Here is a 13,364-nt window from a genome sequence, read left to right as displayed (position 1 = left end):
CTATAATTGCCCCAATAAATGACCTTTCTCGGGATGTGTGTTGGGGCTGTTATCTGGAACTGACAAATACCAATTTCATCAGGCATTTGATATTGCTGACTGGGCTAATGTTTGTTTCTAGGTTTTGCTTTTGTTGCATTTTTATTGTAATTCACTATGAATTATATATATAGTAAAATAAACAAGCTAAACTCTTTTTGGATGGACCTATTAACAGCAGTTTTCATTTTCTATGTCTATCATGTCCACATTCTTCCTGTGAGGGGGGGAAAGGAAGAATTGCTTGCCTAAATGGTGTTCTGCTTAAACAGCTATTTCTTTTTTCCTGGCAGTAGTGCAAAGGATAGTTATAAAAAACCATGTGGTCTGGACCAAGGAACTGAAATAGTTAATCCCTTGTGACCCTGGCTCTTTTGATGCTGGCTTCTGATCGCAAACAGAACATTTTTAAAGGGTCAGGTGTGCAAATTAAAGCTGCCTATGAGAAGCTTTACCTTATGCAACAGGTACTTAAACAGATAACCCAAGGTCCCAATGACCTTAGTAGAATCTTTAGCTAATCTTTCCATAAGGATGAGCAATTGTTGAATATCTCTAGCACAGACAGGCTTTCTACAACTCACAGTACACAATAGATAGAAATATTAAAAACTGAAGTATAAAAGAAATAGAAAACAAACATGCTATTTCAGTAGATATGTTCCAGATGAGTTGAATCCAGACTTGTTATATTTTAGGAAAGACCAACGGAAAGAAATGGGGCTTAATCATTATTTAAATAGGGTCTACTGATTTTAGTGGGTCTGCAGTAAGAAGAACTAAGTCATAATCCAACCCAATAAATTGATGTACAACTTACAGTAGATAAGACTAGAGAGCTATGCTTCAGATTAGTATGCTTCATTTGTGTTTTTGTGTCTGCACTTCTTCTGCATCATCCTGTCTCTGCAGCTCCACCCATTTGCCTTTGAGACACTCAAATATCTTATGACATGGTGGAGAGGCTGAGGCAGGAACTGGAAGACTCTTTGCAATCACACAGAAGTATAACGAGCAAAGAATGCTAAAACAGCATATTTAGGAATATCAACAGCAGCACGAAAAACATCTGCACAAATAATAATTGTGAGGCAATTCTTGGATCCCTCAGAGGTTAATATAACATTCAGGATGGTGGAGCAGGATGGTACAAGATCAAGAACAGGGAGGCATTAAAATGTTCCTTTGCTCTTTTGCAGACTTCAGTAATAGGAATAATGGTTTCCCCATATAAGCATAGGATAGAACTGAAAAACAAGTTGTAAAACTCAAGCAGAAAGGTTTAAGGATGCAAATCATTCTTTTCCTGCATAGGTAGTTACAGAGGGAAACGCCTCCTTTTGGCCTCCTTTCTTGAATGATGAACAATCAATTGAATGTGCAGACTATCATGCTTTTCTATTGCACTTTAATGAGCTTCTTATTCCAGCTTCCTGATCTTGTGCTTTTCCTCGCTTTAAGATCTGGCTATAGTTTATTGCTGAGCTTGATATTCTGCTGTAGTTAATATTTAAATATTTCAATTTATGTTTTATATTTTCTAGAGTATTATTTATTATGCATTGGATCCAGATTTAAGTGTTATTTATTTATTTAAAATATTTCTATTCGGTCTTCATCCGAAATGGATTGCAAACATAGAAACATAGAAACCGAGCAAGTCAGAAGGGGTGTCCTGGGCCATCTAGTCTGACCCCTGGCCCCAGCCGGCTCTGCTCATGACATGGCCACCATATGCATGTCTAGCCTATCCTTGAACACCCTCACCGATGGGGCTTCAATCACCTCCTGTGGAAGCCCATTCCATACCTTGGGGTCCTAACCGTCAGGAAGTACTTCCTGGCATTCAAATTGAACCTTGGATCCTATAAAATATAAAAAATAAATCTCAAGAAGGCTTACTAACCAGAAGTGTAACAGCACATTTAAAAGACAATATGAAAATATACAATAAAAATCCAATTATATAATAAAACAATCAGCCCTTAAAATACTGAGTGAACACAAAGTTTTGGCCTGGCACTGAAAAGAATAAAGTCTCAGCACCAGGTACATCTCTCCAGGGAACAGGTTCCAAAGCCAGGGCGCTTCCACAGAAAAGGCCTTTCTCCAGATAGCCACTCTTCTAAGCAACTATGTTAGAAGAAATGGATTTCCCTCACCTCTTCACTCTCAAGGCAACCCCTCCAGACTCCTGAAACTGCTGCACTGGGAGCAGGTTAAATGATATGATCTGCCAGTCTATCCTCAATGTGCCCAATAGGCAATCAGGCACACTGTGGCTAACATGCTTCCTCCTCCCCTCTTGATTCCCAGAGGAAGACTTGGGACCCTTTCCCTCCCCTTCCTGTTCAAGCCATTTTGGGTTCACCTTAGAATGTCTTCTATTTTTTGTTTTTGACTGTGAAAGGTAGTTGTCAGGCCACCTTTCACAATCCAATTTTAGCATTCATTAGGTGCTCCACTGGAACTTTGGAGAGACAGCTCATGGCTGCCAAGCATTTTTTTTTTATTGCATGCACAGTTTAACTGTACATACAGCTGAAAATGTGGACTTAGTGCTCAGCTGCTGTGAAGAAGGCAAACTCCATGTTAGGCATAATTAGAAATGGAAAATAGAACTGCCAAAGTCTTACTCCCTTTATACAAATCTGGTGTGACCACACTTGGAACATTGTGTTCACTTCTGGTTGCCTTACCTGAAAAGGGCCATTATTGAGTTAGAAAAGCTACAGAAAAGGGCAATAAAAATGATCATGAGGCTGGAACAGCTTCCCTATGATGGGCAGCTACAACTATTGGGACTGTTCAGCTTAGAAAAATGGGAAGACATGATAGAGGTGCTTAAAATAATGTATGGTGTGAAGAAAGTAGAGGGGGAGACATTTTCCCCCTCTCTCTCATAACACTCAAAGCTGGGTCAACTAACGAAGCTGATTGGTGGGAGGTTTAGGATACATAAAAGAAAGTACTTCTTCACACAGTGTATAGTTGAACTATGAAATTCACTGCCATGGGAAGTGGTGATGGTTACCTGTCTGGATGGCCTTGAAAGGGGACAGGACAGATTCATGAGAAGGGAGGCTATTGGTGGCTACTAGCCTTGCTGGCTATGTGCTACCTCCTTTACCAGAGGTGGCATGTCTGCATGCAGCAGTTGCTGAGGAACTTGGGCAGGAGGACGTCTTGCACCTGTCCTGCTTGAGGGATCCTGCGAGCATCTGCTCTGCCATCATGTGTACAGAGTGCTGGACTAGATGGACCTTTGGTCTGATCTGGCATGGCTTTTCTTATGCTATTACGTTCTTAGAGTTGTATACAAACAAATAAGCAAACACACAGCAAGCAAGCAAGCAAACCTCAACCCAAAACTCATCTGTTCCTCCCTGCTTTTGTCTACGTAGGTGCTCAGCTGAGACTAACTGTGCAACACCTGCCCCTTTTCTTGAAGAGAAATAGAATCTGAGAAGAAGCTGTCAACAGTCAGGCCTCCCTCAAACACAGGATTTTCAGTATGAACTGAGTGGATCTGGACTGTGGCGCATGTCAGATATGTCCTGGTCCACTGCTCTCTTTCTGACTCAAAAGACTCTTTTTAATGGAACCCTGAGATTTGTCAGCTAGCTGTTAATTTTAGGGTCTCTTTAAAGAGATGGATACACTTTTAGCTTTTCCCAAACCCCGTGTCCAATAGGATCCACACCTCAGTAATTTAGGACTTCAACTATCATACCTGAAGAGAGCAAGATATAACAATGAATAAATATAGTGACCCAAAGTTTATGATTATGCCTGCAACACAGCTGAAGTGGCTGAAGTATTTATAGCGTGTATTTGTCTATATCTCTGTGTCTACAGTATGTGGCTTGATAAAACAAAACCTGAACGTTTGCCTTCTCTTTAATTGACAGAATGGAAAAGTAACTTATTTGCCTTACTTTTTATTGTCTCACGTAAAATGTACAGCTGTTGTGATGTACTAGAATTTGTTGAGTTGCCTCATACTGTGAAAGGGGGAAAATCAAACCTTACAGACATATTAGTATTTCCCACTGAAAAAGGACAGGATGATCAGGCTGAGCCTACATGTCAATATGTGAGGTTGTATATTTTGGCCACCCTTCTGTCAAATAGCTGCACTGCTGTTGCGCTACTCCCACTAGTACAAAGACCAATGAGATCAAGAAGTCACATGCTCATTGCTCCAAGACCTTCGGAAAAATTAAATCACCAGCACTTTAAAAATTGATGGAATCCCTCCCCTGCTCACTCATATGAGATATTCTGGGTATGCTGGCAAGTGCTGCACGCTTAGATTAAGCCCCCCAAATATATTAATAAGCAATATTTATAATACATGTTTGCCTACCAGTAAATACACAGTTTCAGCATCATGGCATGTAGCATCATGCAAATAATGCTGACTGGAACAATGTGCAGATCCACATTGGCTTTCTAGGACATTTTCAGTTCTAAGTAATATTTCGTTTGGGATAACCTAGTGCCATATCACTTGCCTGTCCTCTGAAAGCCACCCCGAAACCTACTTTTCCTGTAACATACATTTAAATACATATGAAGGCACACAACAGCATTTGCCAGTCCTTCCCTCTCTATCCTTCTCTGTCTCTTGGGTTTGTGATGTATTTTACAGAACAGCCTACAAACTGAAACAGAATCTTTGCCGCTGGGCAAGTATCTAACGCAATCTGTGCAGGGGCAATGATTTTCCTCCCAGTGCCGGACTCCCTTGAAATGCCCTATAGGTTATCTTCCATTTTCACAGTTATGACTAGCTTCCCAGTTTCTAAGTATGTGGGAATTTTAAAAAGTATATTGCAACATAACAGCAGTGGCTTGATCCAATGCCATTTATCTTTCAGTGCAACAGAGACTGCTGGTTGGACACATTTCTCCCTGCCACCACACCCCTGCTTGGGAGGTTTAGGGGCCCTGAAGGAAAAGTACAAGAGAAAGTCTGCTCGCTCAACATTGTGTATGTGTGTAAGAGAAACAAGTGTGAGGGAGAATTAGGGAGGAGGGTATGTACGTGTGAGGGAGACCTATGGAGTTTGTGTGTGTGTGTGTGCGTGGCGGGGGGGAGAGAGAGAAAGAGAGAGAGACTGGTTGACAAATGTAATCATAAATGTGATCCCTAGTTTTGTGTGATCACAGGCTGTCCCCACTTCCAAGTTGACAAATATAACTTCTTTCATAATATTTCATAAGGCAGATCACTGTCTTCTCTGGAAAATAAGCAGTCTGGCTGAACTGCTGGAACAAACCAGAAATCTGCATAACAATACCAATCATCCTGGGGTAGGTCATGCATCATACTATAAAGAGGGCAAAGCGATGTTTAAAGGGCTGCCCAGTCCAAGTCCTGCCCAGGAGCCCAAGTCGGGAGTACTTTTAGGGGCCCTGGAGTTATCCATCCATATTCTGGTGCCTGGTGACACTGGTCTCCTAACTACACCTTTTTCCACTCTTGACAGATGCAATGTATGTCTGCTTAAATTATGCCAATTATTTCTTACTTTACATCCCTACATATAAATTAGGATATGCACACTATATACAAATCCATCTCCACTTTTGTCCTCATTGCAGGACATACAATTCCCCATTTGGGGCGATGTTAAGGTCCTATGCTAGGTAAAATGGGCAGCATGAAAAATAAAATGTCTACTGTTTGCTCTGTCATGAGTCAGATTGCAAATGTGGTAAAACATGCCTTTCATGTACAAAATCGTCAGAGACAAAAGCATTTGGGTGCACAGCTGCAGAATATACTGTGATTATTCCAGATGCTTGTATCTAATCAAAGGTCATATATTTTCCTGTTACTGTTTCAACAGATGCACCTCTTTTTTTTAATTCCCCAAGTTGCAGTGGGAGAGGCCCAGGAAACAAAGGGAAAGAGGGGATCTAAAAGAGTTTCAAAGAGCTCAGAAATTTCTGCATTCCGCTGGTCAGGAACAGGAAAGCGTAGCCAAGCTGCTCAACCTCATTAAAAAAGCCAAGTAGCCATACGGCAGATGTCACTTAAAAATGCATTAAGTATTAGGTCCTCCAGAAAGGAAAATGTTTATGGAAAATCTCAGCTTCCTCCCAGTTTTTAAAGGTCACCAAATAAGCCATTGGAAATGAGCTTGTTCAGGTTTTTAAAAGAGAGAATGCCAAGCCTGAGAAATATCCCTGCACTTAGTCCATTGCAGCGTGTCACTGCTCAACTACAGGCTAATCTCCTGATTTCAATCCAGTCTGTGGATATATTGAAGACATTTTTACAAATGTGGCTTAAGGGTGCAATCCTACGCAGTCCCTAATGTTAGATACTGTGGATATTACAAAACCTCTGCTCTAAGGACATAGAGGAGGTGCAAAGGTGAGGAGGAGCAGGTTCTCATTGCAGCAGTGACAACCTCTGTTACTCTCCACTGTGTGGGCTCTGATGGCGATGGGGTGCAGGGAAAGGCAGAACCTCCCCCCACCCCCATTCTGCCCTAGCTGTCATAAACTCAATGGGACCTGGATGTGGCAGTTCCTTTGTCATAGTCCTCTCCCCACCAGGCATCGGTAGGATTGTTCTGAAAATAATTCTGCTATACGAACAGTAAATGTACATTACGTAGAATGCATGGTTAGCTGAAGTGGTCAGTTCTGGCATTCTCGACGACCTAAACATGTTTGAGAGCCAGTGTGGCATAGCAATCAGAGTGTTAGACTGGGACTCAAAGCTTCTAGTCCCAACTTGGCCTGAAGCTCACTTGGTGACACTGGGCCATTCAGTGACTCTCAGTCTCACCTGCCTTACAGGGTTGTTGTGAGATTAAAAAGGGGAGGCAAAATGTGTAAGTTGCTTTGGGTTCCTTACAGGAGGAAAAAAGGCAGAATATAAATGTAATTCATCCATTTATAGGATCAGATTTCAGGGCCATATAAAATAAAATCACCTCAACAGCGTAAGAGCAATGCAGAGATAGCACATACATTTTTACATGCCTAGGGCTGATAGAAATTATTAGGATGCAGTTGGATGTATGCTTAGACAGAAAAAAATCCTATACCTTCCAGCATTCTGCAGTTGCAAGAGTTGTTTTTAAATCTGGCAGTGGAAGGCTTGAAATGTAGGCACTGTGTGTGCCTCTGTGGAAATGGGGAGGGCCATTCCAAGGGCAGGGCTGCCACTGAAACATGGCTTTCTGGAAGGCACTTGGTGCAGGGCCTCAGCAGAGGAACTTAAGACATGGGCAGGCCGATATGGGGAGTTGCTCTAGATATTTGAGTCCCAAGCTGTGTAAGGTTTTAAAAGTAAGAAGCAGTACCTTGAATCAGGCTCAGAAGTCAAGAGGAAGCCAGTAGAACTGTACTAGTTTATTTCAGTTAGAACTGGATGTTAGTTAAATTGGGTAGCTAAATTGGGTAGCTAAATCTGCACCAGTTGAAACGTCTGGTTCATCTTCAAAGGCAGACCAATGGAGACGCATTACATTAATTCAACTGGAATATTCCTAGAATGTGGGTTGCTAGGGACCGCCTTTGCCTGTACGCACAGAGCAAGTGCCAAAATAGCATGGGAGATATTAAACTCTTTAGTGTAAATCATATAGGATGATTGAACTGCATTTCCTAAAACAAGGATGACTGCACCATCCATTAATTTCTGGTTAAATCAAGGGAAATAAAACTATTACTACCTGCTTCCCAAACGATTTTCTGGTTTCTTTGCCAAGAACAGATTACAGATATCTTTCGATGGCTCATCAAAATTAGGATGCTCAAACTTCACCTCATCTTCTAAGGTTCTCTTTCTCACTTCATCTTTATTGACCTTCTCCTTGAAATCCTTGAATGGAGTTCGACCAGCCACCATTTCATAAATACTGCATCCCATAGCAAACCAGTCCACAGGGTAGGAATAGCTCTCTTCCTTTAAGATTTCAGGAGCCATGTATCCATTTGTTCCAGCCTGTAATAATCAAATAGATGGTTGTAACGAACAATAATATTAATAAATAATGTCCAAGAATAAGAAAAAGTAAATTCCTTGAATGAATCACATAGGATTGCATGTGGTTTTTAATCATGAAAATAAGATGTGCCTTAAAACAATGTTAGCAAATGAATTTGAAATGTATAACTGTGTGTTGTTGTTGCTCACATCGATCTAATTTCTTTTTTAAGGGCCTACTTTTAGTAGATTTTCTGTCATTTTGGGAATCTGCTTCTTGCCAGCTCTGCTAATTAGAAGGCATATAAAATGATACTATTAGGAGAATTTGTAGAAGTTTGTCCATTTAACATGCTCTTATATTATCTGATTAGATCTTAGCAAGTTGTTGAGATACTACAATGCTACTCTGAAATACTTGGAGGAAGGATGGGAATGCAGTATGAATGAAACCAGTAAATCTATAAGAGTTTGTGTGTGTTCTGTCTGTCTGTCGGCACCACAGCAGCAAGACAATAAACCTAGACATCAGAAACTTGGTTTGCATGGTATGTACACCTGTAGGATATTTTGTTTTTAAAACACATTCATTTGAATTAATTTGCATGTGTCTGTAATTTGAATGTGTGTTTAAAATAAATAGGGTAATTTCTCTAATGATAAACCAGACCCAGCTTATGCCATTCAAACCAAGATAACATGTCTTCTTTGAGGGGCAAACAACCCTCTAATAACTCATGACCTGGAGTTATTTGAGGATTGTTTACTCTGCAAATAAGCCATGCTACCTAGTTGAGAGGACACGTCGGCTGTGCCTCGGCGGATAATTAGAGAACTAGTACCCTTCATGTACCAGCACACACCGGGGATTAAAGCAAGCTACGGTGGCCTAAGCCATGTTTTGATTAGCGCAAGGCCTTAAAGTAGACCATTAGAATCAACACCAGTTATTTTGATTAAGTTCATTTGATTTTGAGAGATGTACCATATGTATGATGATGTCTCACTTCAACCCATAATAAAGAAATATTTCCAGCCTGCATCCCTTTCACGTGTGTTTAGCCATTTGGTTTGGTTCCATTTCCTGATTAATCTGTGGATTTTAAAAAAGTTACCTCAAAGTACAAATTTAAATCCATGTTTTGATAGAGTTAAACTGCTGAGAACAACACTGTAGTGTTCAGGAAAATAAAAATTTAAAAATCTAGTGAACAGCTAACTTCAGTTGGACCAAGAGGGGCCAGATTAGGTAATTTTGCTTAGGAATTTACAAAGGTCTAATTCTTCAAGCTCTCCTGACCCTCTCAGAGGTGTTTGATATTGGTATCTTTCTGGACTATCTGGTAGGGCTGGCAGTGGGGTATTGTCAGCATTGAGGAACAGGGTTCTTACAGACAAGGGCTCTTAGTGCAAGATATTTTACAGTTATTCAGTCTTTCTTAACCTTTTTAGGTGCGTGAAAAGGCCAAAGTCAGAAGAAGTGCGAGAAGACAGGAGGGCTACAAAGCTTAAGATACTGACTGAGTTTGCATGTCTTGCTAAGTTGCTGCACCTACAAAGTCACAGTGGCTGAGTGTGTTGCCTGAAACCAGCACAATACTCAATTGGTTTATAAGCTACCCTAAAAAACCATGACTTCTTGTAAGATATGCTTGACCCTCATGGCCTGCTGTGTCATCCAAATCCAGCTAACATAACAAGCCATGGTTGAGGAAAACACCTACAGAGCTATTTCACCAGAACTGCAGAAAGGCTGGCATTGGCTACGCATCCGGCTAGCAATCACCACTGGTAGCCCCAACAGAAGTGCCATCATGGGGCATAATCTGCGGCACAATCTCCTGTTCTGGTGATTTGGTGTCCTTAAATGACCCACGGTTTTGCACCACCGCCTGCCCCCCCCCCCCCCGCTACCATTGGGAACCTGCATGACTGGGGGAGAATTCCTGTGACAGGAGGAAGGGTTTGACACTTGTCCAACCTGCCTAGACCTCCTACTGGGACTCCCCCTTAGTTTTGCTGCTCCCCAAGGTGCTAGGAAATTGACATTGATGGCAAAATTGAGGGGACACTTAGGACTTGTAATCCCCCCCCCAAAAAAAAACTGCTTAGTGAGATCACACTTTCCAAGCAGCTGCCTAGTCCCCATCTGTCAAATTGGACAGATCAGTCCAAAGTGAGTGGTGGTGTGGGGAATACTCACCTGCAGCCTGTGGTAGCACCTGGGGAGACTGACTGTTGGGAGGCTCACAGCCACCTACCTTGGCCAGTACAGAAAGCACAGTCGACCTATTTTTTAACCACATGGGCGAGAAGGGTCCCACGTTTGCGTGTGTGCGTGCGTGCGTGCGTTTAAAGGGGAAGCTTGTGAACAACCCCTTTAAGGTACTGCTGAGGATCCTTGGAAGGGTATCTCATGGTTGCCCCCACTGGGATTGTGGATGAGGGCTTGTCAGCCCACATTGTTGATCTTGAAAACAACCTTATAAAAAGTCAAGCCACGAAAAGCCAAAAATGGCTTGCACTCACAGCAAGGAGGGAGGGAAATCTTGGTGCTCTGGGACTGATGTGGGGAGGTAGCACCCCTGGAACCACAACATGTCTGATCGTATGCTTGGCATGTCTTGGCCCTGTGATGCATGGCTTATTAAGCTGAAAGCTGGTTGTGTTGCACAACACCCACTTTCCAGAACCCTCATGAGATTCCAGGAACAAAGCAGGGCAATTGGATAGTTAACACCTCCTGTAAGAGTATGCTTACAGAACATTTAAGCTGCTGTGACCCCTAAACCTTTCCCTCAAACTGTTGCCTTTACACGTCTCCCAGCTTGCAAAGCACTTGAGATGGCTGATTTCTGTTGCCTAAGTGTTTTTCCTTGGAGAGTGAAGAGAGGAGGCTGAGGCGCTACCCGTGTACTGTGTGTGCTGCTGGAGCCTGCCTCCTTCCCTCCCTGCCCTCTTCCCTTGCTTCGAAAGCCTGTCTCCAGGGTTGCTGTTATGCCCTTGGAGTCATGGCCAGCACTGGTCTTTCTGCACAGGCTGTGAGGGCTGAGGGAGGGCTTTCTGAATTCAAATTCCAGCTCCAACCTCACTGAACAATCCTATGAACAATCTTATGACTGTCTAGACCAGGGATGGGGAAACTTTTAGAGACCGAGTGCCCAAACTGCAACTCAGAACCCACTTATTCATTGTAAAGTGCCAACACTGCAATAAAACCTGAATTTCCTGACCACCAGCACAAGGGGACAGTGTACCACTGACCACCAGCTTTTGGCTTGCCCTGAAAAAGGTATGTGAGTGTATTTCCTATCTGAGTGTATTTCCTACTGGCCATGTGAAAGCTCGGCCAGTTGTGGCTAATGAGTGACCTCATTGCCTGACGCCCTTAATCTTTCTGAATATGCGCATGGCTGCTGGGGTGATCCCGTGCCAACAGAAAGGGCTCTGTGTGCCCCTTCGGGCACATATGCCAGAGGTTCTCCATCACTGGTCTAGACTATCTGGCACCAATTTTATTTATTTCATTGCTATATCTCCCATAGCTGTAGCTCTCTAGGTGGTTTAAAATTAAGTATAAAAACAATACCATATAACAGAACATTAATAAGAATTAAAATTAATTTTAAATAGCACAAAATATCAAAAAGAGTAAAAAGACAATGAAAAAGACTCAGCCAAGAATAACAGAAAGGCATAGGATTGTGCCCTAAGTAAATAAAAATGGTCACATGGGGATTGCGATAGTGGTAGAGAAGGGAGAAGTAGATACTTGCAAAATCAGAGGAAGAAGCAGGTACTTGCAACTTTTAAGTTGGTAAAGGCAATGACTTGCCTTTACCTGGGCACCTTTAAACATACGTACGTACATACATACGTACGTACATACATACATGCATTTTTTTAAAAAATCCTGCAAGCCAGTTGTAGAACATTTTTAAAGTCCATAGGTCTGAGTCCTATTTCTTGTAAGTAGGAGGTGGGGCTATTAGTTCAGCTCTTATTTTAATGTAAACCTAATTTTGTAATTTGAACCTGCTGACCATGGAATGCAGAAATGCCCACAAAAACTGTTGTGTTAGAGGAAAAGGGCAGAGAAATACTCATAAATTTTCATTTGAACTTTTAAAAAGTCTGAAAATTCATAATGAACTTGGGATTAGAGAAGGTCTCAGAATATGAGAGACACTGAACTTAAGGCAGGAAAACATGAGTAACTGGGAGAACTGCCCATCCTTACAGGGAAGTAGATCCCATTTAACTCAGTGGGGATTTACTTCTGAGAAGGCATGTGTAGGATTGTGCTGTTAAAAGTTGCTATCAATATTATGGTTGTGATTCCAAACAAATTTATGGAATGTATTAGGCCATTAGATCCATTGAACACAGTGAGACTTGTGAGCAAATATGCATTACATGCATGTGTTGTTATTATTACATTGCGTTTATGCCCCACCTTTTTTTACTCTTGCAAAGACCTTAAGACAGCTTACAAGGTTCTCCTCCTCTCAGTTTAATCCTCATAACATCAGCCTTGTGAGACAGGACAGGCTGAGAGTCTCTGACAGGCCCAAAGTCATCCAGTGAACTTCATGACTGAGTGGGTAAGGAACTCAGATCTCCCATGTTCTATCCCAGCACTCTCAGCGGTACCCCACACATGCCTCCCAGCTACCGGAACACCGTTCAATGTGGGGACCAGATTTTAATGGTCATACTGACAATATACAAACTGACTTTGGGCCTTTTTTCTGAAAATAGCAGAAGCTTATGCAGGCAGAGGTTGCACCTTCAGGTCACATTCACAGGTTGAGGCAGTACATTTTTAACTGCTTAAGTCTCATTAGTGTTAATGGGATTTGGATTGCTAAAAGGTACTGTATTAAGAAGGTAGTTGCTGGTTTCCAAAGTAAGAGTAATGTAAAGAAAGCCATTTAAGTTACTCCCCTATAGGTCAAAAGAGAAAAGAAAGATTGTAGGGGTTGTTGTTTTTAGTTTTGTTAGGAGTTTTGAAAAAGCCTGAGAAGAGAGAATGGGGGCAAAGAAATTGGTGTGGTAGAAGCAGGCTTTATGGTAGGTGTGTAGGAGGTCCTGGGTTCAGTCCTAGGCATCTCCATTCAATATTATGTAATTGAAAAGGGGTGAGATACTGACTGTATCAACACGATAACTCACATTAATGTGCTCAGTGTGAGATGTCATTGAATCATGGGTTGGTTGGTTGGTTTATTTATTTATTTATAAAATTTGTATACCGTCCATTACTTGCGTCTCTGGGCGGCTTACAACATTAATCAGAATACAATAGATAATAAATTGGGTTGTTGAAACATGAGTTATTATGTTGTCTGAACACTGTTAATCAGGAACA

General features: G+C 41.8%; 1 protein-coding gene across 1 annotated transcript in view; it reads right to left on the bottom strand.

The window, feature by feature from the left end:
* GRK7 (G protein-coupled receptor kinase 7) overlaps positions 1-13,364 on the bottom strand; it is a 33,951-nt gene that overhangs the window by 3,985 nt on the left and 16,602 nt on the right. Inside the window, exon 3 of the mRNA XM_044432924.1 lies at positions 7,740-8,011. Coding sequence (XP_044288859.1) covers positions 7,740-8,011 — 272 coding nt within the window. The remainder of the gene's footprint in view (positions 1-7,739; positions 8,012-13,364) is intronic.

Source organism: Varanus komodoensis, unplaced genomic scaffold (genome assembly GCF_004798865.1).
Source record: "Varanus komodoensis strain SLA01 unplaced genomic scaffold, ASM479886v1 scaffold25, whole genome shotgun sequence".
Lineage (NCBI taxonomy): Eukaryota > Metazoa > Chordata > Lepidosauria > Squamata > Varanidae > Varanus > Varanus komodoensis.
The sequence above is the reverse complement of the archived record's forward strand: the minus strand, read 5'-3'. Positions and strand labels throughout refer to the sequence as shown.